Raw genomic sequence first — 27,485 nt, forward strand, 5'->3', positions numbered from 1 at the left:
GGCGGCCTGTGGGTTCTGGCCAACTGCCCAGGGGAGGGGGTGGGAGGGAGAGAGAAGCGGGGGGCCCTAGACGCGGCTTCTTCTCCTAGAGGAAGAGCCTCCTGGCGGCCTCACTCGCTTGCCACCTGACTCAGAGGCTGGCTTAAGGAGCTGAAGGCGCTTCTTAACGTGCCCGAGTCCCACACCAAGCGGTCTCCCTACCGTAGCTCTGAGCAACCACGCTTTCTTCCGTAAACAGGCCTTTGTGAGTGTCTTGGAGAGGCACGAGGCCCGGGCAGGAGCTAAGGGAGAGGGGAGGGAACTCATTTGGATTTTTCTCCCTTAAAAAGAGTCTCACGTTTCAAAGTTTTCTTCCCGCATGGTGGTTTGGCAGGCTACCGTAATCCTGACACGCACAGTTTAAATTATGGCCCTCGGCGTCTGCTAACATCCCAGCTTTGGCAAAGCTGATGAGGATCCATTTCAGTATCTGAAGAAGGGGCTGGTTAGCTCAGGGCCCTCGCTGTGGATTTGGTACTGGAGTCAGGGCCTGGGGCTGCCAAGCAGGAGAGCGCCTGAGGTGCAGTGGGTGGGTGGGGGGGACCTTCGGGAAGGCCCCGGGTCTGCCCAGAGGCGGCGGCCAGTGGTGGGGGTGGGGGGCGGAGGGGGGTCTGGAGCCCCGCTCCGGAACAGGCCATCTGCTGAGCTGTAAGGGGTTTCTTTTAGATAAACACGTAGAGCAACAGTGGATGATGGGCACGTCAGCGGCCCCACAGGGACATGCAGGAGGGCCCAGGAGCTGGTGGCACAAGCTTGGCCCGGCCAAGTCCTGCTCGGGTGTGTGTACACGGCTCAGCCACCATCTCTGGTCACTTACTTAACCGCATTTCCCAGAGGTCTTCCAGACTGACTAAGGCCTCTTCTGTCTACCGCTGTCCTTTTGCCCAGAGTCTGTCGCCTGGTAGGGACCCAACACTGTCTGCTGAGTGAAGGCACTAGCCATCTTTCAAGTGTGAAGCGTGCTGACCCGCAGGCCCGTGTGGCACAATGAATACATCAGCACAGCCACCTGCTTTGTTCCGTCTCCCGACCACGCTACGATTTGTGTTTACGTGGCACATTGTGGGGAATGGCCATTTTTGGCACATCGGCTCGAGGCAACGGCCAACGACCGCAGGGAGCCATGTCAGGAGCCACTCGAAAGGGAACTTCAAGAGATGTGGCTCCTCAAGGCAGAGGACCTGAACGCCGCCTACCTGTCTTCAAAGGCCCCAGGGAGGCACCTCCTGGTCAGCAGTAGCGACTGGGGACCACTCAGTGGCTTTCCCCTTGACAGAAACAGAGGGGAATATATACAAACTGTGGCAATAAGTCCAAACCATTAAGACCTCCCATGGAAGTTACATATTAGGCTGGCTTTTAGTCCGACTAATCAACAGACTTCTAGGCACTGGACTGTCCATATGATATCAGATATCAATTCACTGTATGTAAGGCATCATTCTGAGGTTATAGACATAGGAATCACAGTTGACAAGAGGTCTGTAGGTGAAGTTTTAGGAGTCTATAGGTCATCACAATAATCCTACATTTTGTTTGCCATTTTCAACCTCCTAGAAAGTCATCACATTTAGTTAGCTGTTTAAGAAAGAAGATATTGGGGCACCTGGGTGGCTCAGTCAGCTGAGTGTCTGGTTCTTGATTTCGGTTCAGGTCATGATCCCAGGGTTGTGGGATCGAGCCCTGTGGGATCCTCGCTCAGCATGGAGCCTGCTTAAGACTCTCTCTCCGAAGAATGAAATCTTGCCATTTGCAGTGATGTGGATGGAACTGGAGGGTATTATGCTAAGTGAAATAAGTCAGGCAGAGAAAGATACCATATGTTTTCACTCAAATGTGGATCTTGAGAAACTTAACAGAAGACCATGGGGGAGGGGAAGGGGGGGGACAAGTTACAGAGAGGGAAGGAGGCAAACCATAAGAGACTCTTAAATACTGAGAACAAACTGAGGGTTGATGGGGGGTGGGGGAGAGGGGAAAGTGCGTGATGGGCATTGAGGAGGGCACTTGTTGGGATGAGCACTGGGCATTGTATGGGAGCCAATCTGACAATAAATTATATTAAAAAAAGAAGATTCTCTATCTCCCTCTGCCCCTCCCCCACTCATGCACATGCACACGCACGTGTTCTCTCTAAAAGGAAAAAAGAAAAAAAAGAAAAACGATATTTTCCTTAAACTTCCTCTGTCAACCTCCTTCCTGCATTGTAGCTTTGCCTGAAGAGATTACCCACTCTGAATGCCGAGTGCATTCATGAATGTTGCACCAAGATTTACCTTTACTCCCTTTTCCCCAAAGGAGCTCAATCATGATTTTCCCCGACACCATGGAAGAGAGGCGAGGTCTCATCTACTTGAAAACAATCGTTGACTTTTGAAGAAACGATTGAACGTTTGCCTCTAGTTCTGAACATCATGAACGTGCAGATGAAAGGCGGCCCCCCCTCCCATGAAGATGTGGCGTCTATTTCCCTTCCCTTGAATCTGGGCTGCCAGGTGACTGCTTTGGCCAACCGAGTATGGTGGAATGATACTACGCCAGTTCTGGGCCAGCCTTTAAGAGAACGAGAAGCTTCCACCATGCTCTCTTGGGGCCTCAGCCACCACGTAAGAAGTCAGACCCCACCCCGGGGAGGCTCTAAGTCTACATGGAGAGAAAGAGGGGCTCAGCCTGAGTCCGGCCCCCCAGGCATCCTCACCAAGGTGCCAGCAATGTGACTAAGCTGTCTTAGACTCCTCAGACCAGCCTGGCCGCCAGGGAAATGCCACTGAGTGACCCCACTCAATGTCACGGGGAGCAGAAGAATCACCCAGGCAAACCCTTCCTGGATTCCCGCCCCACACATTTATAAGATACAATGCGCCTCAATTTGGGGGCAGTGTGTTACACAGCAGCGGCTAAAAGGTACGATATAAAAGCCCACAGCTTGAGCAACGGCCCCTCAGGAAACCATGAAACCCTAAAGGGGCGAATGCCTGTCTAACTTCCTTCTTTTATGAGAGTCACCCCAACCCCCACCCCGCCTCCCAAAGTGCCATCTTGAATCTTTCTCCTTCCCGAGTCTTAGCTGCTGGGATCAGTGGGGCACATGGGACCCAAGCTGAGCCAAATTCCCTCCCTGCCAGCTCCCTGCCTCCACCCACAGCGGTGGACATTCTCTCCCCTGGACTTGCAGAGCTGGGCGTCAGAGGTGGCCAATCAGTCTGTGTCTGGGGCTAGAAGTCACTGAGATGTACCCCTCAGGAGCAGCGGGGGGCACCCGTTTTTCCCTGTGTGCAGAGAAGTGTGGAGAGGCAGGTCAGCTCGGGGAGAACAGGATGCAGGAGTGTAGAGGGGCTGCGGGGGACAAAGGGAGGGAGAGAGGGGGTTATCTGGCTTGGTTTCTGGCCACTTTCTGGGTCTGGATGCACACATCTCCTTTGGGGCCTATGTGTACTCTTGCGTCCTTACAATTCTTGCTGAAGTGGCTGTGAATGGATTTCTGGGATTTTTTTTTTTTTTTTTTTTGGCAACTGACAAGAAGGGCCTTGGTGATGCCTGAGGTAGGAAACGGAAGGGAAAGCGGGCCGGGCCGGTGAGGTGACAGGGATGTCCTTCTGTAGACCTTCCGCCTGCTGGGTGAGGGGGCCTGGGAGTGATTCACGCCCAGTCTAGTCTCCTGTAGGCCCCGCACACTCAGAATGCCTCACCCCGAGCTGCCTCTCTTCCGGAATGAATTCAAATCGCACCTTCCTTACTCTCACCAAGGGAAACCGTCCACTGTCTAGTGAAAACAGTGAGGGACTGTCTTCCTTCCTGACCTCCCCAGTCCAACCGGCCACCAAAGCCCGCTCTAATTGGCTCTCCTCTCCTCCATCCGTGGCCACTGCCCTAGCCCCCGTACTGGCCCCAGATCTCTCTCCCGAGACAGCTCTGGCCATGCCACTGCTCTGTCCACAGACCCACCCCTCCCCCCTTTCCCCTTTCCCCTGGGTGGTGGGCGCTTTCAGAGAGTCGGGGTCGGCCATCTTACTGCGGGCCACTGCTTGCCTGTGACATACCTCCCACGCGGCTCCCATTCTCACCTCCTCTTCCTTCTTAGGGAATATCCACCTGCCCTTCCCTGCCTGGAGAACTCAAACCACGTCCAAGGTCAGGCTTGGATGACACCTCCTTTGCGAAATGTCCTCTGACTTCTCTCGGGTGCTTCCGTGCGTTCAGCTCGGTGCTAAGCATTTTGCCTGCATCCTCCCTATACCTCAAGTTAGAGGTTGTGGTCTCCGTTTTACTGAGGGAACGGGGGGTCACAGAGGGTGACCGTCGCCAGCCACACAGCTGGCAAACGTGAGAGCCAGGTCTCAACGGTACCTTCTTCTCAGTTTCCAGAGAAGTTTGCACACGCTTATCACCCCCTATTCCATTTGTAGGTCTGTGCGCTAGATGGCGAAGCATTCAGGGGCAGGGAGGAGTCCCAATTATCGTCGTATCCAGGTGTAAACGTTCAATAAATTGAGCTGAAATGAAATATTGCTCTTGGAGGATGAGCAAAGTGGCTTTCCGCTTTGGTGTCATTTAACTGCTTCCTTAAAGGTGCTGTTAGACCCTGCGCTTCCCCCTCGTTAGTGATGGCAAGACCTCGTCTGGGGTAACGCCACCGCTTGACTGCCACCACTCTGCCCCCTCGCCCAGTCCGTGGTAGAGGGTGGGGTCCGCCTCCTCGGGTCCTGGCCCTTTGGATCACACGGCAGCTGGGGGACATCAGGGTCCTGACTACCCACGGCAGCTATCTCCTGCAACCTCGTTCTTTAAACAAACACAGCGGAAGCAAAGCTAGGCAGATGGCAGGTGGAAGAAGACACGAGTGTGTACACAGAGTTGGGACACAGCCCTGAATGGCAGGGCCAAGGGGGGTGGCCAGAAGGAGGGCATTCCCTCATGAGCAGGTATGGGGCATGGCCACCACACTGCCCACTCTCTGTCCCTGTCTGGTCTCACGTACCCAGCCTTGGAGGACTTCCTGTCATCTGAGGAGCCCAAAGGCAGAAGGAAGGAGTACACACACACACACACACACACACACACACACACACCAACCAAAGCTCTTGCTGTCTTTTCAGATCAAACACTGAGCTGGCTTTGTTCTCTGACTGCAGACCTGAGGCCGTCCCAGCCGGAAGGAGTCGGAGGACACAAGGGGGCGTTGAGAACCTATCTGGCCACGCAGATTAAACAAACGACAAATTGGCAGATTACTTTTTGTTTCTTTTTGAACAGGTAATATCCACTCCTGGCAAATATATAGGGAAATGGACACTTTTGATAGAGTGCTTGGGGGAGGGGGAATGGGTATAACCTTTCTAGAGGTGATTTGCAGGATGTAATAAAAGGCTTAAAGTGTGCATTTCCTCTGACTCAGTAATTCCATTTCTAGGGTTTCATCTTAAGTACATAATGAAGGATTTGTGCAAATATTTGGCTCTAAGGATATTCACTGCGGCACCGTTTAAAGGGGGTGTGAATCCAGGAACCACCTGGCTCCCAGCATCGGGGGACAGGATGGGTGCGTGCAGACATGGGGCCGCCTGGAGGTGGGTTTTTAACAACATGGAAAGATGTTTGCAGTATTGTGTTCGGGGTGGGGCGGGGGAGGCTGAAAAGAGTACACGGAATGTCTGAGAAGCATGGGAACGTAAGAGAAACTTCTCTTCAAGGAATGTGTTCCAGGTAGTTTTCTTTAAACCTCCAGAACTTTTTCAGGTGACGTAGCCCTCCACTTACAGCAATCAGCCCAATTGTCAGTCTGAAGAATGTGTAGTGAAAACACGGTGTTTCCTGTGTCTCGACTTCTGGGATACAAGTATGTGTATTACGCTTTTATTTCAGATGAACAATTGGACCCACTGCTTTAACGTTAGAGGCATTGTACCTCTAAACATGTCGTGTGTATTACTGGGAAGTTCAACATCCTTCTCAAAAATAAATAGGTGCTATGAGAATGCTTGGTCTACATCTCTACAGAGAAGGTCAAGAAGAGACAATACTGTTCATCGTGGTTATTCTGAGATGCGGACTCCTGAGTGTTTTTGTACTTTTTTTCTTTTAGAGACTTAAAATGTTTTTAAGTCTTTATTTATTTATTTGTTTATTTATTTAGAGAGACAGAGACAGAGCAAGCAGAGGAGGGGCAAAGAGAGAGGCAGAGAGAGAGAATCCCAAGCAGGCTCCACGCTGCCAGCATGGAACCTGATGTGGGGCTCGAACCCACGAACCGTGAGATCACGACCTGAGCTGAAATCAGGAGTCGGACACTTAACCCATGGAGCCACCCAGACGCCCCTATACCTTTTTTTTTTTTTAATGTTTATTTATTTCTGCGAGAGAGAGAGAGAGACAGCACGAGTGGGGGAGGAGCAGAGAGAGAGGGAGACAGAATCCGAAGCAGGCTCCAGGCTCTAAGCTGCCAGCACAGAGCCAGACGCGGGGCTCGAACCCACAAGCCGGGAGATCAAGACCTGAGCCAAAGTCAGACGCTCAACCGACTGAGCCACTCAGGCGCCCCATATACCTTTTTTTTCTTATTGACAGGTTACAACGTCTGATCGATGAATACAAATTATTTTGTGACCCCCAAGAAAGTAATGATTTGAATTTAAAGCATCCGTCCATAATGATATAAGAGGCTGCCTCCCACCTGCATCTGAAACCCGGAACACTAGCAAAGCAGGGCTTTGGTGGCAACAAGTCCCAGCTCTGCCCCCTGGTGCTATTCTAGGACCTGGAGACGTAAGGACCAACCGGGGATCCACTTACCTAGGACATGAGCGCTCAGAAGGAGGGGCACACCTTCGCTAGATAATGACTCTGAGGTTGCTACTGACGAGCACAGAGGCTCTGAGGGGAAGGGACTCCAGACCTCTGAGAGTGTGAGGCAAAGAAGCCAGCTCAGACTTGGGGTGTGGACACCCCTTTCCCCTTGAGAAAGTGACAAGAGGCAAGAAGGAGGGGCCGGTGTTCCCCGGTGAAGGACGCAGGGCAAGTGTATCCCCAGGCTCACCTACAAGTGAACCACCCGGGGTTGGGAGAATGGACCACGCAGCTCCCCAGGCGGAACTCTGGACTATATCTCATCTTAGTTGCCCGAGTCCTCGGGGCAAAAGTCCTTTTCCTGTTCCACATGGGAAGAAAACACAGAGTCGCTCGGCTTTTGCTTTGCTTGTGTTTTCTCCGAGCAAACGGTGAACCACCCCAGGCCCTGCTGTTCCTCCCAGGCTTCTGTCGTGGAGTTGGGCTCCCACCTTTCTGTTGGGACCAGTGAGAAGGTAAGAACAGGGCGGGGCTGAGACGTCTGCTCTCGCTCTAAAGGTCCAGGCCTCGGCTGTAATGGTCTCAAGTGGAGCCAAGAGTCCATTCGAACCTGAGGGGGACGCTGACCTTGCTTCACTGTACCTGCACCGTGAAGGAAGTTCTAAAAGGAAGCTCCTTTCAAGAGGATCCTCGCGAGGCAGGAGGGCTGGGCATACATGGGTGGGGGCTCCACAGGGCCCTGCAATCACCAGACTCACCTTCCAGAGCAGAACAGCCAGCAGCAGGAAGATGAGTATTCCCACCAGCAGACTTATGGCAATGATCCAGCCCACGACATAGCCACGGGGCTCCAGATTGTGCAAGGCTTCGAAGATCACCTAGGAGGCAGAGCAGAAGGGGGAATGATTTTCAAATGGAAGTGCCCATAGCGTGACAGAGCCCGGCCTGGGCTTGACGTTCGGAGCGAACTACAGAGGAGTCCAGTCTGTTGTTACTGAAGACTGGACTCTGTTCAGTTCTCTCCTGGTTGTAGACCGATGGATTTTTCACCCCCTGATGGGTGAAATTTCACCCTCAGGGGGTGAAAAATCCACGCCCCAGGTCTTGAGAGGGTTGTAACAACAACAAGCCTGACTTCCATATCATGAAGTGAACCTAAGTGTGGTGAAAGTCTCAGAAGACGCACTCTTCTGCATTCGGGCAACAGCAGCCTCCCGTGCATCACGGTTTTGCCATGGAGGACGTGGGCGTGCCGGCTTCTTTCCAAGTGTTCAGCTCAACGTGTCGCTCAGCGCAAGCATTTGACGGATGCCACTTTCCTGACAGACTGTCACTCCCCAAGGGCCGGGACACCATCCGTCTCCGGTCTCATGGCAATGCCTAGCACACTGGAGACCCTCACTCCTGAAGCTCCGGGCTCTGGTTTTCGGGGGGAACCGTGTGCAATCCCAGCCCGTGCCTCCGTGAGGCAAGTTTCCCCAAGTTTCATGGGAAGTCAGTGGTGTGCTGGAACTGGCCATCGGCCGGCAAGGGCCAGCTGTGTGCTCCTCTTCCTGGCTGCATCGACGTGTGGGCATTTACACTGCAGAAATTGGGAGACAAGTCAGGGCCCCCCACCCGCCTGCCGGAGAACGGATTGCTTAACATGTATTGGCTCAACACTAATTGGACCCTTTGGCTCTGCTCCAGCCCCACTGGGCACGGTGGGGTTTGGTTTTGTAGAATTCCAAGCATCCATTGTGTCCTTGCCGCATAGTAACTTTGCCCTAACGATCACTGCCCACTCAAGCTCGCTGCAAAAGAGACAAAAGTCCCAGCTCTGGGCAGTCATTGTTTCCCTCGGCTGCCCAGCTGGCCCATCCCCGGGTCTTTGTCCACGCTGGGCCATCCCCTCCTTGGGGAGAGCCTGTCTGAACCTAGCTGGATGCTGGAGGCCAGCTGTGGCTTCCACCTTGCCTGGAAGCCTCACTCATCATGGGAGCCCAAGGATTCCCCACTCAAGCTGCGTGGGGTGATGGGGCACAGTACCTTACAGTGACCAGCACTGCTTATGGCCCCTTTTAGGGCCCGGCTCCCAGCTAACTCTTCCCAAATGCTCCTCTGTGTCTTGTAATCTCCTGTCCACGTTGTACAACTACCCGGTGAGGGATTCAATGCCCATTTGACAGAGGGGGACCAGGGAGGCCCAGAGAGGACAAGCCTCTTTCTCTGAGCCAAGTAGCTGAAGTACAGACTCAGGATTTGAACTCAGGTCCAGCCAACCCCAACCCCCCAGATCTGAGCTTGTCAACACTGCACCACGGAGCGCCTAGATGACGGTGGCTCTTCTTAAAGACTACCTGTTGGTTAAATAGGCCATTTGTTGACGGTGCCCTGGTGATAAGAAAAGCAAAGGTGTACATCTCGATCTCATTGCGTCCATTCCCACAGCCCGAGTAGGAGGGGAGGGGTGTGTGCTGGGGGGAGGGGCTGGATGGCCAGTCATGAGGCAGACAAGCTGCCATAGTTGCACCCATGGACGCTGAATCCAGAGCCTCATCTCAAAGAAAATCAGGCAGAGCAGAGACCATCCCTTCCTACATGGGGGCAAATGAAAGAAAACTGCCTATACACATAGTCATTCTGGGAACGGAAAGGAGGCCTCTTTGCTGTACTGTGCTCACTGGCTACGTGACCTTGGGCAAGGTACTTAACCTCTCTGAGCCCCCTTTCTCTTATCTGCAACATAGGGGTAAAACAGCACCTCTGCAGAGAATTCAAGGGGCTAAGACACACAGAGCCCCAAGCATGGCACCGGGCAGAACCCAGCTCTGACAAACAGAAGGTGATTTCTCCATCACTGCCGGCAGGGAGGTATTTTTGAGGTTGGGCATGGTTGGCTACTTTTCCATTTTTAAAAACTATTTACTGATGTCTAATATACACAGAGAAAAGTAAACACAACCCAAGTGCACAGCTCACTGAATTCTTATCCCACGCAGGCTAAATGCACAGGTGCAACCAGTACCCAGAATAAGAAACAGAATGGGACCAGAACCCCCGGAAGTCCCCTTTGCACGCCTTTCCAGCTAACCACCTCCCCATCACGGGTCACCGTGACCCTGACTTCTAAGGGCCTGGATTAGCTGCACCTGCTTCTGTCCTCAGTACACCTGGAATGGCACAGCGTCAACTCTGAAGTCTGCCATCATGCGCCCATCCGTTCAGACTAGAGATTCAGGTCTTTAAAGAAAGATTCACGCCCTTGGGTTCTTGCCCCTGAAAGGCTGTGGATTGAGTCACCCCCCACATTCAGAATCTCTCATGGCGTCTTGTACAGATGAGCCTTGAGGCACTATGGCCAACAGGTACGGTCTTAGACAGCCAAGATACCGCCCTCCGTTTCCTCCTCTGTGAAACGGGGGTCTGAGAGGTAAAATCAGATAGCGTTGTGAAAATTCCCAGCGCAGGGTCACGTAACATAAGTCTGCCAAACCTTCTCGTCGACAGAGAGTTGCTGAGACAGGCTGTGAGCTCAGTGTGGGTCAGCTGTGGTCGAGCCCCTTGGATCACCCCGATGGCTTCTCAGGGACGCTGCCTGCCCTCCGCATCAGAAATCTGCGTCCTGGCAAAGCCATGCTGGAGATCTGGTTTTGTGGATACAGACACAGCTAAGAGTATCCACAGCAGTTTAGTCTAGCAAATTCCACAAGAATGCTCTGTCACTTCGCCGGAATGTGTGTTTAATCCTTTCTTATTTTTAGTGATGCTGTCCGTCTTCTTGGATGCATGTCTCGTGCTTTGGCAGAGCGGGTTCCCGTGCGTCAAGACTCTAATGAGCTCACGGGGGCGGGGGGGGGGGGAGAAAATCAGAGCGTCCTGCAGCTTTAAGAAGTCACATCTCAGATAAAACCCCAAAGGAAGGCACAGCAGCCGGACTACAGCGGGGAGTCAACAAGCAGGGACCATGAAGCCTCGACTATACCACTAAAGAGCTGGTGATCCTGGTCACGCCCCTGGACCTCTCCACGTATCTTTTCTCTGTATTGTCTTGTTCCTATCCCCAGTCACTATTCCAGGTCAGGCTTGGTCTGATCTCATAGCACCCTTTCAGGGTCCCTGGAGAGGCCATCAGGGGTTGTCTTTTTTTTTTTCCAAATATTTATTTTAGGAGAAAGAGAGAGAGGGAGGGAAGGAGGGAGGGAGGGAGAGGGAGAGAGAATGTGAGCAGGGGAGGGGCAGAGAGACACACACACAGAATCTGAAGCAGGCTCCAGGCTCTGAGCTGTCAGCACAGAGCCTGATGCGGGGCTTGAACTCAGGAGCTGTGAGATCATGACCTGAGCCAGAGTCAGCCACCCAGGTGCCCCAGGAGTTGTCTTCTTAAAACGCAGGTCTTATGTTGCTTCTCTGCTTACGCTCTTGGTGACTTCTCTTTACGCTGAATACATATTCCAGGGTCCCAAGTTCTTTACAGTCTGGTCTCCTTCGTACCTTGCCAGCCCCTTGCCGGGCCATCATCCCCATCCTTGTTGGTTTGCATCATCTCGCCAGCCAGAACTGTGCTCTCCGGCCTCTGCAGGCTGCTTTGGCCGCCTGCAATGCCTTTCTGTTCTTGTCCATTTGACGAAATCCAATATTGCTCATCTTAAAAGTATTCAGGGGTGCCTGGGTGGCTCACTTGGTTAAGCTTCTGACTTTGGCTCAGGTCATGATCTCACGGTTCATGGCTTGGAGCCCCACTTTGGGCTCCGTGCTGACAGGGTAGAACCTGCTTGAGATTCTCTCTCTCTCCCTCTCTCTCTCCGTCTCTCTCTGCCCCTCCCCCACTCACGTGCATATGTGCTCTCTCTCTCTCTCCTTGGTGACGCCAATGCCATTCGTCCATACTTGGAGCAGAAAGGGGCCAGGGAACGTTCCAGTCTACCATCGGAAGGACATGCAATCATCTTTTTGCCTGATTTCCAAGTTTTAAATACTTTTGAAAATAGGATAATATCATGGGGAAATGACAAATGTTACAACATTAAGTGCAAAAAAAAAATCAAGATAGCAATTTAATATCTAGAAGACGTCAGCTTTGCAGAAACATGGCTGGAAGTTTTAAAAGTACACAGGTGCTTTTTTGAGATTATGGGGCTTTTTTTTCCTTTTTTTCTGTTTTTTTGCTCTTAAAACTTCTTTTTAACTCAGTGTTTTAAAGCCAAGTTGGAAAAAAAAAAATGGAAAAAGAGAGACTCTGCTCCTACATCTGCTGTTCCAAGAAACCTGACTTTTTGGCAGAATTAGTCATTCTTTGAGCTTTTGGAAACATTGCCATTTTCAGCCTCTGTTAGCAGAGAAGCCCTATTGTGGCATCTCAATGTACAAAACGGAAGAAAACAGAGGTTCTCTGGTTGTAGAGAAGGTAGGCAGCCCGAGCCCAGCCCGCTCAGCACCCCCTTCCTACGCCGTCCCTCCCTACCCCAGCCGCAGCAGGCCCTGAACCGGATCAAGGGACCCCCATGGCTCCACAGGACTTATTAAAACCCTAGCCAAGCAGTGCTGTCTCTTAGTCCTTATCACTCTGTAAGGTAATGATGCATCTTCCTGTTGACGGGCTCCAGCACCCTGTGAATTCCTACAGAACAAGGCTTCAAATGCACGTTCTCCAGCCACCTAAACCAGGATTGTGATTCATGGTGTGGCTCGTGAATGCAGTGTCCTCTCGGCTCTAACATCAGGTGGAGCATGGGTATAATTCAGTCTACAACAGAAGATGCTGGGGTTTGAAGCCGGAGTCTCTGAGTGTTCTCTTCTCTACCTCAAAAATATATTTGCAAATGTTATTTCTCAGCGGGGAGTTCTGGCCATCCGTGCATCCATCTGTCCACCTACCCACACGCCCATCTGTCCATCCATTCATCTGTCTGTCCACCCCATCCATCCATCCATCCATCTGTTTGTCTATGTAGCAGCTGCTACGTGCCGGGCACTTGTAGGGGGTCCTTGATGAATCAAGCAGATAGTGTTGTCCTCACGAAGCTTCTGGCTTTCAGAGAATACTGATCAATTAGACACATAGATGTGAAATTATAATTTTGGCCAGTGCCCCAAGGCAGAGGTTCATGGTCATAAAAGACTCTGAGACAGGCGTGGCAGTCAGAAAAAGTTCCTGGAGGAGCTGCTGGAGCTGAGAGCAATGAGTCAAAGAGAGGGGAGGGAACAGCATTCCAAAGAGAAGGAACAGCATATGCAAAACCCCTGTGGCCGCAGTAAGCTTGGCAGGGGTGAGACAGGGCCAGCAGACAGCGGGGTCGGAGCAGGCAGAATGAACAAGGCGCCAAAGGAAGATGTTCAAGGTGAAGCTGGAGAACTAGGAAGGGCTGGAGGCTGGGTTAAGAATCATACGTTTTATCTTAAGAGAAACGGGAACCTGACGCAGGGTTTGGACCCGGGGAGGGATATGGTTCACAGTTTGCCGGGAGCACTTAGCTGAAAAATGACAGTAGATGAGAAGGGAGAACTTCGCACGGGGGCGGGGGGGGGGGGGTTGGTGTTCAAGGAACAAACAGCCCTGGTAGCAGGGTTGCAGGGGAAGTGGTGCAGGGGAGATGTGCTTCCAGCACGAAAGGAGGTGAGGAAAAAGGGGAAAAGATCTGTGGACGGTGGGGGGTCCGGTGGTGGAGGCCGGGAGACCCGAGGTGGCAGTTCTGCCCGGCGAGGGGGTGGCTGATGGCACAGCCGTGGATGAAAGCCGGGAGGCTCGCGTGCCGGACGTGAACTAATAATACGTAAGAGAAGGAGGGGCTTGCGGATTTGTCTCCACAGAGGCTGTGAGGAGGACGGACGTCAGGCCGGGGCAAGCGCGGGCCCACATCCTGGGTGTCCTGCCGGCTGCTGGGGAGTTTCACGCACCTGAGGTTGGCGAGCCGGTGTCTGGGAACCTCCGGAAGCCAACTTCCGGTCTGAGGCAGCCGGCAACCCCGAATCCCAGTGCTGGACTCGTTTCTGTGTTTCTGGAAACTTTCAAATTCCCACCACCGCCAGTAGGCCTCGTGTCACAGCTGGCAACGCTCAGGTCTCTGTGAGGCCTGAGGACATGACCACAACGGGGGGCGCCTGGCCCAGGCCCCTGCGGGACAAGGGTGTCCGGGGCTGAGAGGACGGTGCAGTCAGCACTACCCAAAGGGAGGTTCAACCTCAGACCCAGGTCGGCTGAAGGTCAATTACGACGGCAAGACGCTCTCTGCAGTCGACCTCACACACACCTCACAGAGCAGGAATTCGAGTAAGAGAAAAAGTGGAGGGGACGGAACATCTGGGACGATGAGATGACATTTCCACCTGCTTCTGATTACATCTAACAGCCAGCGAGGGGGTAGGCGAGGGGGGAGGAAATGTTCTCAGCAGAACCACGTCTTCAACTGCCCTCAGAACACAGCCCTCGGAAAGCACACCCGCTCAGGGGAGCAGGGAGACTTCTGGAGACCACATCAATGAACAGAAAATAAACGGCGCGTTTGGCGAGATCAGCATCATACGTCTGTGCCGTGACAAACAGAGACGTCACCCGTGCCCGTGGCTGCCAGGTGCCGGGTGTCGGAGATGGCCTGCTCTGTTAGAGTTTGCAGAGGCGAGAGCTGGGCTGGTGCCATGATCCCTTTGTGGTTAATCATGGGCCGCGTCTGTTGGGAACGGGCTGAGCTCTCGACGCCGCGTTGAGAGGTTTTATAGCCACCACTGCTGATAATCCTCACGGCTGCTCTTTAGAGGACAGCTCATCCACCTCAGGCTATCCGGGCGAGGAGCTATGCATCTGGTGAGGGACCAGGCCTCACCAGGAAGAGCGCCAGAGTCAACAGACCCCGGAGTCGGCACGTGATGTGCTGCTCAGGCCACCAGAGCCGAGGGTCGCTCCTGAAACAAAGGGCCAGCTGCTTACCACCCAGGACTGTGATCCCTACCACCTGCTCAGAATGGCCTTCCCACTGTGCGTGTGGGCGCGAGGCAACGGGCCAGCACAGGGCAGAGGAGCACAGGGGTAAGGAAGGCTCGGGGCCTGCAAATAGCCAGCCCCAGCAGCCCGTCCTGGCTCTTCAACCGACAAGCCGTGGCGCCCCAGGGTGGAAGGTCTTTTCACCTCCTGGAGCCTCAGTTTCCCTTCCTGGGCTCACAGGGAGCACTTCCTTAATAAACTGGTTGCACACACACGCTCATCTCACGTTTGCTCCTCGAGAATCTAGCTTAGGACACCACACGGCTTCCTGTGGCATGCCTGTCCTTCGCCCGTCCCTTAGAAGACTCCTTCGGCGCCTGCTCAGGGGTCGCTGTTTCTTCCCACGCAGCCTGCCCTAACCTCTTGAGCCGGGCATTCGTGGTACATAACCACACCGGGCTGCGAGCACGTCTGCGTGCCCTGTGTGTGCTGTGAAAGTCTTGAGGGTATAGAGTGATGCTGGTTCATACTTACTGGGGGTTCAACTCGCGTCTAGTGAGAGAAGTTGATGGACCGGACGGCAGTCTTGTCCTAAAATACCACCTTTCGTAGCAGAACTCTCTAGAGTCCAGGGGTTCGGCGTGGGGTACAGCGTCCACCAAGGGACACGGAGAAGGGGGAAATGCCAGGCTCCCCACCCCTGAGGCAACCGAAGCGTATTTCAACCTAGGAGTGGGTTCTGTTGTTTACAAAAATAACAACGATGATAGTGATCGCGATGATAACCAGAAATCATCGGTTTAGGATAAACTGACCAAGACTCTTGAGGATTTGGGGGAGGAAGAGGCTTATTCTTCATGTGGTTCAGCCTGTCCTTGGCCATCTCTTTATGCAGTAAGAGCCACTATTTTTTTTTTTTATTAAAGAGCAAAAAAAAATTTTTTTTTAAATGTTTACTCATTTTTGAGAGACAGAGAGAGACAGAGCGCAAGCAGGGATGGGGCAGAGAGAGAGGGAGACACAGAATCCGAAGCGGGCTCCAGGCTCCGAGCGGTCAGCACAGAGCCCGACGCGGGGCTCGAACTCACAGACCGTGAGATCGTGACCTGAGCTGAGGTTGGACGCTCAACCGACTGAGCCCCCCAGGCGCCCCAGTGAGAGCCACTATTAACTGAATGTCCATGTGGACGAACCAGGCAAGGGGCTTTGCATCAAGGAATCCTTTGATTCCTCCCAACCCTTTCGGACGGGCATCCCCTACACGTGACCACACAAATTGCCACATCTTTACTGATGTAAATCTACCTGTCTGCTTTCATTGCCTCTGCCACCATCACCTCTTGCCAGGTAATAGTCACAACCTTCTAACTAGCTTTCTTATTTCCACCTTTCCTTCCTCCAGTCCACTACCCATACAGTAGCCTGTGGTTTGTTGTTGTTGTTGTTGTTGTTGTTTTTAATGTTTATTTATTTTTGAGAGAGACAGAGACAGAACGAGAGTGCGTTAGGGGCAGAGAGAGAGGGAGACACAGAATCCGAAGCAGGCTCCGGGCTCTGAGAGGTCAGCACAGAGCTCGACGTGGGGCTTGAACCCAAGAGCTGTGAGATCACGACCTGAGCCGAAGTTGGACGCTCAACCGACTGAGCCACCCAGACGCCCCGGAGCCTGTGGTTTTTAAAGAATACACAGCTGACCCTTGAACGACACAGGTTGAACTGCAGAGGTCCACTTACATGTGGATTTTTAAAAATAAATGCAGTGCAGTGCTGTGAATGTATTTTCTTTTCCTTATGATTTTCTTAATAACATTTTCTTTTCTCTAGCTTACTTTATACATAGTAAGGACACAGATAGATAATACAGATTATTACATATCCGTATATAGGTATATAATACAGAGGACATAGTATATAATACGGGTAACATACAAGTTACATGTTAATTGACTGCTTACGTTATCAGTAAGGCTTCTGGTCAATAGCAGGCTGTTAATAGTTAAGTTTTGGGAGAGTCCAAAGTTCTGTGTGGATTTCTGACAGCAACAGGGGTTGGTGCCCCTAACCCCTGTGTTGTTCAAAGGTCGCCTGTGTATTAGATCATGCCATTCCCCTCTTCAAACAGAAGCTTTCATTGGCCTCCCTTCGCCACTGCCCCCTCTGGTGTTTCACGGTGCAGACCTGCCCGTGTGTTTCCCCACAGATGCGTTCACGCTTCTGCGGGCTCCTGCCACACTGGTCTTCAAGTTGTGAGCACAGCGGGCCGCTTGGGTGTTTAAGCAGCTCTCCCCCTGAGCTGGGGCGCTTCTCCCCATCCTTGGCAAGCCAATTCCTTCTCATTTTCTAGGTCTCACCTTCCTTGGAGAAAGACTCCCTGACTCCTTCAAGAGAAAGCATGTTGCTCCCAGGGGGCCCCTGGGAGACTCGGTCAGTTCAGCGTCTGACTCTTGATTTTGCTCAGGTCATAATCTTGCAGTTCGTGAGATCAAGCCCCCCATTGGGCTCTGCTGACAGCACTGAACCTGCTTGGGATTCTCTCTCTCCCTCTCTCTCCACCCCTCCCCACTCATTCTCTCTCTCTCTCTCTCTCTCAAAATAAATAAATAAATAAACATTAAAAAAAAAAAGAAAAGAAAGCAGGTTGCTCCCATAGAACTAACCTCAATTTGTTGTTGTTTTTTTAAAAAAAATGCTTTTAGGCTTATTTATTTTGAGAGAGAGAGAGCATGTGTGCACAAGCAGGGGAGGGGCAGAGAGAAAGGGAGAGAGAGAATCCCAAGCGGGCTCCACACTGTCAACACAGAGCCCGACTCAGAGCGGCCTCAGTCTCGTGAGCAGTGAGATCATGACCTGAGCCGAAATCAAGAGTCGGAAGCTGACCACCCAGGCGCCCCAGAACTAACCTTAATTTGAAATGAAATCCTTCTTTGCTTCCCTGTTTACCATCCTCTATCCCCTCAATCAGCCCTGGGAGGGCCGGGGCCACGTTTACTTTGTTCCCCATCGCATCCCTTGTGCCTGCCTAGTACGGTACCTGGCTCTTAGCAAGGCCCCTGTAAATATTCATCAAATAAATAAGCAAATGTGACTATTAGGAAACAGGACTCATATTTTGGCAAACTTTGCTGGAATACTTCTCAATTTCTTATGGTTATAACTTAATTCTCACTTGTGGGGCTGGTGGGTGAGGACTAGGACCGGTGGTGACCTTCCAATGACCCTCTTCTGCAACCTACATCTCAATGTAACTTGAGGTTCGAGGGGAAAAACTCTCTTGCCTCGTGGAACCTAGTTTTAAGTGTAACTGGGCACATAAATGGTAAAGTACAGGTCACAATCTACTCGGTGACTGTAAAAATTGTAAAGCTGGCATCAAGAAGCAGCACAACAAAAGGACCATAAGTGGCATCTTTGAGAATAGTCTCTGTTTACCAGGTTAGGTGACGCCCGTCTGCTTGAGATGCCCCGGCTTGTGTCTTTGGCTGGGGGGGCACTGGTAGTTTGCAGAACAAGGGAGGAGATCTCTAGGACGGAGAAAGCAGCTTTCCCGTGTTATGGGTGAGGAAACTGAGGCTCACACAGCCTACCTGATCCCCAAAGTCACAGGGAGGGAGAAGGGCTGGAACCCGGGCTTTTCTGACTCCCGAGGGGAGATGCGGTCCTCTGCATTCACAGAGGACTGGCTTCTCGCAAGGGCTGAGCTTGGGAGTTGAATGGAAATGGCTTCAGAGAAAATGAACTCTGCACTTGCTGCCCTGCTCAGTTAGTGCTTGGCTGGGCGGGTGACTTTAGAAGCGAAAGTGTGGCTGCAATGCTGAGGCTTCATTCTGGGGTCTGATTAGAACGAGAAGGGAAGGCCCCCTCTGGGGTGAGGACAGCCAGGTCCAGCCTGAAGGAGCTGGCTGGGCTCCCAGGCCACCTGGGCGGTTTTAACAGAGATACTTTAAAACAAGTCAACGATTTCCTTTCCATGCTGGAGACTTTGCTTTTGTCCAGGCCCTTTCACCCACAAAGGCTCAGTGACTTCCTGGGGGACTGGCTGGCTGAGGCAGGGAGGGGGAAGGAGCCTCAGGCCGGGACGCGGTGTTCTTGCCTCAGTCACTGTGAGATGCCGGGCAAGTCATTTCTTCTTCCCAAGTGTCAGAGGTCCTTTGTTCACTAGAGGCAGAGGCTTAGCGGTTCTAACGGGGGGGGGGGGGGGGGGCACAAGGAACTCTCCAGGCACTTGTTAAAATTCTGACCCATCTGAAGGGGTGCTGAGGGCAGTGGGCTGTGTGAGGGAGGTGAAGGCCCCAGTATGGACAGATAGTTCCCATGCACCATGGCAGAAGGTGACGGGCCCCAAACGCCTGCCCTGTCAAATACACAAGGAAGTATCACTCCTTCAAACATACTATTTCTTAAAAAAAGAAAGAAAGAAAAAAAGGCAAAAAAGCCCAAACACTCCTCAACCATCTTTGGACAAAGATTTTCACATTCTCTCATTAAGGCTGCAGATGGCCCAGGAAGTTACTACCAACAGAGTGGTCTAAATGACTGAACAAAGCGTGGCTCGGATGGGCGCCCCAAGAAGAGCCAGGGGTTAGCTGGCCTGATGCTGATCCTCAGGATAAGAGAAGCCCATGAGAGGGGACAACTGTCACTTCTTAGCAGCCCTGTATTGACCCCCTCCCTCCCTTCTAGTCCTGGGGAGTCCTCCTCTGTGTAAGTCTCAGGGCAATGGTGTCACGGAGATGCTAGGGGTTTGCTTTCCCTGGGGTGTGGTCTCCCGGCGACAGGGACCCAACCTCGGCCAGTGAGAGGCTCCCCACTGACTCTAGAGCAAGAGGCTGAGAGAAGCCAGGGACAGCTGTGTCCAAAGCACCACGTGCACTCTTCCCATGGCCTGAGCCCGTGGTCCTGTCTCCTCAGGTTTCTGGACTCCTCTCCTGCCCTCAGCCTGGTTCTCCAGACTTCCTGGCAATGCTGAGAGCTGCCATATATCCTTCGCACCCATTCTGACTCTGCCAAAAAGAGAATCAGTCCTTCCCGCTTGCTCCCAAGATCTTAGCCCAGTATACACTCCACATGGCAATGACTTCTTCACCTGTGGATTTATGTCTGTATCCTATTTTCTTCAGCTGGAAAATATCAAGAAAATCGGTGTGCTATGTAATTCATGCAAGCTTCTCATCCAGCCTGAGAAGGGGGTTGGGGATGGTGGCTCGCAGTAGTAACGCTGATTCTCCAGATTCTTGGTTTGTCCTGGGGGAGTTTCTAGCCTCAGTTGTTGGCAAATCTCTCTGAAAAGTGAGAAGGGCCAGGTCGGGGCGCCTGGGTGGCTCAGTTGGTTAAGCAGCTGATTTCGGCTCAGGTCATGATCTCACAGTTTGTGAGTTTGAGCCCGGGATCGGGCTCTGTGCTGAAAGGGTGGAGCCTGCTTGTGACTCCGTCTCCCTCGCTCTGTGCCCCTCCCCTGCTTGCTCTCTCTCTCAAAAATAAATAAAAATAAACTTAAAAAAAAAAGGGCTGGGTTGAACAGAATAGGAAATTCAGCATACTACTGGCACTTGGAAACCAGTACAGAATATAACACGACAGATCTCACCTGGAGCTCTCAGGTTTGGGTCTGTACAGGTGAGCTTGATGGGGCTGGTCATAGACACCCCCCCCCAAAGTACCCTCCAGATCTATTTATTAATAAACATTCAAAAATCGATCACATATTTCTAGTTATTCACTCAAATGCTTTGTAAAGCACTCAGACCATAGCATAAAAAGAAAAGATCCAGAGTCCCAGGAAAATCACTTGATTTCCCGATTGGGGAAATTTACCATGGTATACACATTATGTGGTTACAAATCAGATTATTTCCCCTTCTCACCCACACCCTGCTCCTACCAGCTGAAAGGACACTTCCTGTTCATTCTAAGGCCATCAGAATTTGGTATCTAATCTAAAATCTTGTGAAACTTTGCCCGGTTTAAATTTGGTGGCTAGCCTCCATGGAAATTTCCCCTCAAATAGATAGCTGACAGAGAGCCAGGCCTTCAGAAGACTCATTCAGGGAAGAACGTGTTTGTTCTAAAAAAGTAAACCTTCCTACTCAGAAAAGACTTTTTTTTTCCTGCCAGGAAAGTTGAGAACAGACTGTAGGACTTCATCTAGCTCATGGGTTGAAAGGCAAAGTCCTGGAAAGGAGGGAGAAGGCGACATTGTAGGATTCTGATGGGTCAGTGCTAAAGAAAAATCATTGGAAGTGAGAGCTTCTTTCACAGAGCTCTTGATAATGAAAATATCACCATAGTGCTCAAAATGGAACAGTAGTTAATGGAAGTGGCATTTTGGGGGCATACAGATGACTCAGAAGGCCAACAATGGGATGTTAAGCAATGTCCTCCCGGATCCCACAGCTCAGTGTTCTCACTGAGGGCGATGTGCCCAGTCAATTGGTTTTTCATCTACACGAGGGATTCCACCTGTAGGAAACCTGCTAAATCACATCCCTTAGCTCTCAAGCGGGAACACCGTGGTCTACTCAAACATTCCAAACCTCGCATGTTGAGCATGTCTTTCATTCTATAAAACTTTTTAACCAGACCTATGACAATGAGCGATGAACCAGTCTCCTTCACTTCTCAGGCGAGGGTCTGAATTAGCAGTGAAATGGCCAAAAGTCGGTGAGGAGAAGGCAAAAGCCAGCTCTGAACACCTGATCTGCTGGAAAAACTCGCCCTAGAAGGTGAGAGACGCCAGTGCCATTCCAAGTCACCCTTTTTGGTTCCTGTTATTAAAATTAGTGCCTGGACAATTTCTCAGAGTGAACAGAGGAGTCCAGCTCTGCACCCGGCCGCCCTTGCCCACACTGAGCATGGTATGCCCAAGCCCTGGTGCAGCGCTAATAACCCTCCCCCATTCCCAGATTCACCTTCGTTCCGCACTAGCTGGTGCTCTTGGCTCTTGCTCACCACACACAGGAGCGGGACTGAGGTTTCGTTGCAGTCCCCAGAGACTTATTTTTTTTTCAGGGTCTTACACGAATGGGCTTTGGGCCGATTCATATCCTAACACTGAGACACGTGGTGCTCCTATTGTTGTTGCAAAATAAGTTAACAGCCTTCTCTTTGCAGGTACACAACCTCTATGACTTTATCACATTTGTAAATTTGTCACGGCAACACCGACCCCTCCAAGAGTCCCTTGAGAGGAGGTGAATTCCAGGGAAGTAGATGCAAAAAGGTAGGGTCACTGCCTAGCTCGGTGGCAAAACCCGATCGCGGGCTGCTGTCTCGACCCTTTCTATCTGCCCAGGATCTGAGAGTGAGTGTCAAGAATGCACCTCCCCTCCCGACCCCTGAAAACCCATAAAAGGCAGCACAATCCCAAGGCCACACTTCCCCTCCAGCCTCCCCCACACCCCCACATCCACGCCTCCCGCTGCCGCACCCTCCCGTGTCTCTGAAGCTTGCATGCCCCGCACTTTAGGCAGGACAAGGGGGCAGAGAGTGAAAGAAGGTTGGAGGGCTTAGAAATTTGGATGTGACTTCTTTAAAGTTATTCAAACCACTTGTTTTTAAGACGCCTAGTGTTTATCCATGGAGCAATATGATTGGGGAGGCAGATGAGGTTTCAGGGAAAGGTCTGAGAAAGATAAAAATAGTCTTGGCTTTCAGCGTGGAAATCCAAGCCCTGTCAAGGGTACTTCCAGACTATTTTTCCTTGAGCTGGTCATAGCAGAGAGCTTTCACATAATGATGGCACAGTAAAGAACAATGCTATCACAAGAGCAGACCGCAGCAGTTCTCCGTGGGGGCCTGGGAGCCAAGGCAGGCATGGTCTTGGGTCTACCGCAAAGCCAGCATCTTGGCTCAGAGACTGTCTTTACCCTCAAGTTCTAGCACCAAGCCACCCAGATTCCCTCACCCTCCCAAGAGGGCTCTTCTAAGGCTGGCTGACTCACCGTCATCTCTTCTGGGTTCCCATTGGCTATCTCCACCACCCTCAGGGCAGCATCCACCTTGACCTTGGCACGGGTCATGAACTGGATGACAGATGAACTGTCCTGTGGAGGAAACAACACAACTCAGTGACACATTTTTCAGTGACAACGGCTGGGCCTCAAAGTAGCAGGAAGAACTGAATTCCAAGATTCCATGTGGGCCGGACGAAAATTTTATCCCTGAACTAGGTGCCTCCCCGTTCCAGGCACCCACGTAAACAGAGGTTTCCAGTCTGCCTCTCGAGAATTCTTTCATACTATGGCGGATGCTGAAAAGCTGAAGTTTTGCCAGTCATCAATACACGCAAGCTTGTGCACTATGGTTTCCAAGCGGTAAGAGCCAGATATTCGGACATTGATATTGACATACTCACAAAGAGTAGAAAATAAATAAAGCTGCTTAACTGTGTACAACAAATCCAGGCCTGGCATTCCATGGAAGGCATCTGATTTATATTTCTCAAGCATCTTCCTGCTCTGACCACAATCCTCAAACCCTTCACATGAGTTACTTTTAACTCTTTCTTTACCCTTCAATGAGGCTGTCTGGGGGTCAAAACCACTTAACATGGAGACAGGAGGCTGGATGGGGTGATGAGAGAGGGACACATCTAGCTTATAAATCAGGCCATGGCTTGAGGAGTAAGGAGACTGGAGGGGGGGCGTGGGCACATCTAAGACTCAGGAAGAGCCCACCAGCAGTGGCCTTGGTGTGGGCTCAGATCCACAGAATGAGAAAATGGCCACCAGGCAGGGATGGGGTTGGGATCTGGAAAGAGGGCAAAACTGCGGCTCAGGGAAGGGTCAGCAGCTTGAGCCAGTGGTACAGACAGTGCTGCCTTGACTGTGGGTGGAGGACCAGCCTGGCTTCCGGTGAGGCAGCAGGACAGGCGGGCAACTGGAACATTCGGCAGCCCACCTGTGGGGGTGGCTGGGGCTCTGCCAGCGAGGTGACTTGCAGTAGACCCACCCACACTTCCTCAGTCTGCCTGCCACACAAGGAGGTACGTATCAGATGCCAGCTCTGACCCACTTCTGGTAAAACCTACCCCCCCCCCCCTGCCAAAAGTGAAAGCAGAGGACCCTCTCAGAGAACACAGTTCCCTCTGCTCATCTCTGTCAAAGAAACCACAAAGACCCTCCCGGGGGGGCACACAGGGAGGCCACTTTGCCTGCTTCACCTGGGAGGTATGCGCTAATTATTGTCCCTTTTTTTTAAAAATTTTTTTTTTTTTTTTTTTTTTTTTTTTTTAAATTTTTTTTCAACGTTTATTTATTTTTGGGACAGAGAGAGACAGAGCATGAATGGGCGAGGGGCAGAGAGAGAGGGAGACACAGAATCGGAAACAGGCTCCAGGCTCTGAGCCATCAGCCCAGAGCCTGACGCGGGGCTCGAACTCACGGACCGCGAGATCGTGACCTGGCTGAAGTCGGACGCTTAACCGACTGCGCCACCCAGGCGCCCCTTTAAAAATTTTTTTTAACATTTATTTATTTTTGGGACAGAGAGAGACAGAGCATGAATGGGGGAGGGGCAGAGAGAGAGGGAGACACAGAATCGGAAGCAGGCTCCAGGCTCCGAGCCATCAGCCCAGAGCCCGACGTGGGGCTCGAACTCACGGACCGCGAGATCGTGACCTGAGCTGAAGTCGGATGCTCAACCGACTGAGCCACCCAGGCGCCCCTACTGTCCCTTTTTTTTAAATGGCGCTGAAACCGATTTTCAATGCTTCCGGGAAGCTTGTCACGCAAATGAACTGCTCGCTCCCTTCAGCTCTCCTCCAGCAGTAAATACTTCTGTGTGCGAATAATCTTTTACCAATTTAACAGTTTCGTAAATGTGTGGTTTATTCGCAACCTTGACTAATCGTCACTGTGGATCCTCATAATCACAAGGATAATAACAAATGATGGTGGTAATTGTCAGAGTTAAAGGCGGGGCAGATGAACAGCCCGCCCCAGGACAGGCCTCCCTGTGGCTGGAGATGGGCACTTTCAGAGCAATCTGAATCCTCTGATAATTTAAAAAGTCAGACCCTGCATTTCAAATGAAAACTAGTTAAGATCAAAACAATAAAACCTCAAATTCCCTTGTCTGGGGCTGGACCTTGAGGTCAAAGGAAAATAAACACAACTGGAGGCCCAGGCCAACCTCAAGGCTGGAGCGGCTCCATACCCTTAGGGAGGCCAGAGGGCTCTGGGGCGACTCGTCTGGTGCTCACTCCCCAAGGGAGGTCATGGCTGGCTTCAGGGGACTGACATTCTGCATTTCAAGCTCTAGGAGCAGCTGGGGACCCATCTGGTTCCAGGGCAGCCTCATTTTAGGCTCTCCTCTGCACCTGAAATTTCTGGCTTCTGCAGAAAGGGCACTTGCAGGGAGACTGATCGTCCAGCACCTACACACGACACCCCACGGCTGTCTCTCAGGGCACAGACTGGACTTGGATGGTCCTTGGGAACGGCGGTCAGTGGGACGTGATCCTTGGCAAAGGGTTACCACTGGCCACTGACAGGGAGAGTCACGCAGAAGGCCAGGCCACTGAGCCGTGTACACAAGAAAGGCCTGAGGCCTTGCAATTCAATTAAGGACAAATGACGGAGTGCAAGCGGCAAAGATCTGGGTTGAGGGTGCAGGAGGAATCAGAATGGCTTCCCCCCTGCCGTCCGTGCCCGGATCAGGGCTTCGTCGACAGTGACGAGTGTGGCGTGGGGAATAAAACTGTCACCGGGGCCATTTGTCAAGAAGATGAACGGGACAGGTAAGTATACGGAAGCCTAATCTTTCAGCCTGACTCAGGAGACCCACGTTGGGAAGGCACTTCCTGCGATGCGGGGCTTCCAGACACGCTTCCGGAATCACAGGACGGCCACTGGGACTCTAGCTTTTGCCTGGTCCTCTCCCAACGCTGTCCCTTTTCTTTTCTTTTTTTTTGTAATTTGTTGATTTTTGAGAGAGTGAGTGGGGGAGGGGCAGAGATGGAGGGGGAGAGAGAGGGAGGGAGGGAGGAAGGGGAGGGGGAGAGAGAGAGAGAGAGAGAGAGAGAGAGGGAGAGAGAGAGAGAGAGAGAGATAAAATGAATGAATCCCAAGCAGGCTGCCCATTGACAAGCGCAGAGTCTGAGGCGGGGCTTGAACTCACAAACCATGAGATCAGGACCTGAGCCAAAACCAAGAGTCAGATGCTTAACCGACTGAGCCACCCGGGTGCTGCCCCCCACCCCCCAACGCTGTCCTTTTTTAAGGGAGAGGAGCAACAGGGAAACACTGCCGGGAGAGCCCAACTTGCCCCAAACTAGTTTCCCTGCAAAGGAAACCAAGGAAAAGAGAATTGTGCGCAGCTCTCCCTGGGCGTGTGGGGGCCGCACCAGTCACAGATGGAAAAGTGGGCGAAACATCTTGAATCTCTCGTGCCTGTGACTTCTCAGGTCAGCATGCTACTGCCATGCCTAATTTAAAACTAACATTGGGATGACTTTTCTAAAGATATTCATTCAGGTTTATACCGACTAACACACACAGTTTTTCCAGAGGAAAATAAATAGAATCTCTGTAGCTAACATGCATATTTTATTTTATCTTCCCAAGTGATTCTTTTTAAAGCAGCTGGTTGGCTGTGGCCTTTCATACTCCGCAGCTCTTATGTTAAAATAAATCACAGGGAATTTGTATGATATTTTTAGAGAACCGCTAATTCACTGACTGAGGTATTTTTAAATGAGCCACTTTTGATAAACTCATAATAGCAAAGTGACCTGAAGATCAAAAGTTGGACTTCCCTGAAATAAAGTGTCATCTAAACAAAGGACTGGCAAACTACCACCCATGGGTCAAATCTGGCCCTTTGCCTGTTCTTGTAAATAAAGTTTTATTGGAACACAGCCATGCCCATTCATCTGAGTATTGTCTATGGCTGCTTTCACAAGACAATGGCCAAGTTGAGCTGTGACAAAAGACTGTGTGGCCTGAAAAGCCAGAAATATTTACAACTGGCCCATCATAGAAAAGGTGTGCTGACCCCTGATCTAGCATGGGAGCTTGTCAGAACGACAGAATCTCAGACTCAGCCCCCAGGAGTCTGCATTTTAACAAGGTCTCCAGGGGATTCTGATGCAAGCTGAAGTCGGGAGAAACTTAAATGTGCAAAACAAAACACCCGGGGAGCTTATTAAACCGAAGGATGCTGGTTCAGGAAGTCTGGGACGGAGCCCAAGATTCTGCATGTCTTTTCATTTTTCTTTTTAAATTCCACATTTCTAGCAAGATCCCAAGTGCTGCTGATCCTGTTGGTCCTCAGACCGCATGTAGAATAGCATGGGTCTAGTGGCCCCCACCCCGACCCCAGCATCTTCCTGCAGCGAATTACCAACAGCACTGACCAGAAACGTTTTAAAGGGGGCAGGCAGCGTTTCACGAGAAAACCTACTCCAAGCCTTTTCTTTTTAAAATCTCTTTTTTTTCATTGCTAAATAAAACGGTTTTATTTTATTTTTTTAAATATAATTTATTGTCAAGTTAGCTAGCATCCAGCGTATTCATACTGGGTATCACTATACCTAATAGTAATACCAATGTTTAAAAGTATTTTTTTTAATGTTTTACTTAAAAAATTTTTTGTTACATTTATTTATTTTTGAGAGACAGGGAGAGACAGAGTGTGAGCAGGGGAGGGGCAGAGAGAGAGGGAGACACAGAATCCGAAACAGGCTCCAGGCTCTGAGCTGTCGGCACAGAGCCCGACGCGGGGCTCGAACTCATGGACCGTGAGATCATGACCTGAGCCAAAGTTGGAC

At 51.4% G+C, this 27,485-nt stretch overlaps 1 protein-coding gene across 4 annotated transcripts in view; it reads right to left on the bottom strand.

Moving 5' to 3' along the window:
- Positions 1–27,485, bottom strand: part of ITGA9 (integrin subunit alpha 9) — a 361,953-nt gene that overhangs the window by 27,632 nt on the left and 306,836 nt on the right. For all 4 annotated transcript variants that reach the window (XM_043595760.1, XM_043595758.1, XM_043595761.1 and 1 more), the window contains 2 exons: positions 22,657–22,758; positions 7,581–7,700 (listed from right to left, as the gene is read on the bottom strand). In XM_043595760.1, coding sequence (XP_043451695.1) covers positions 7,581–7,700; positions 22,657–22,758 — 222 coding nt within the window. The remainder of the gene's footprint in view (positions 1–7,580; positions 7,701–22,656; positions 22,759–27,485) is intronic.

Source organism: Prionailurus bengalensis, chromosome C2, assembly GCF_016509475.1.
Source record: "Prionailurus bengalensis isolate Pbe53 chromosome C2, Fcat_Pben_1.1_paternal_pri, whole genome shotgun sequence".
Taxonomy (NCBI): Eukaryota; Metazoa; Chordata; class Mammalia; order Carnivora; family Felidae; genus Prionailurus; species Prionailurus bengalensis.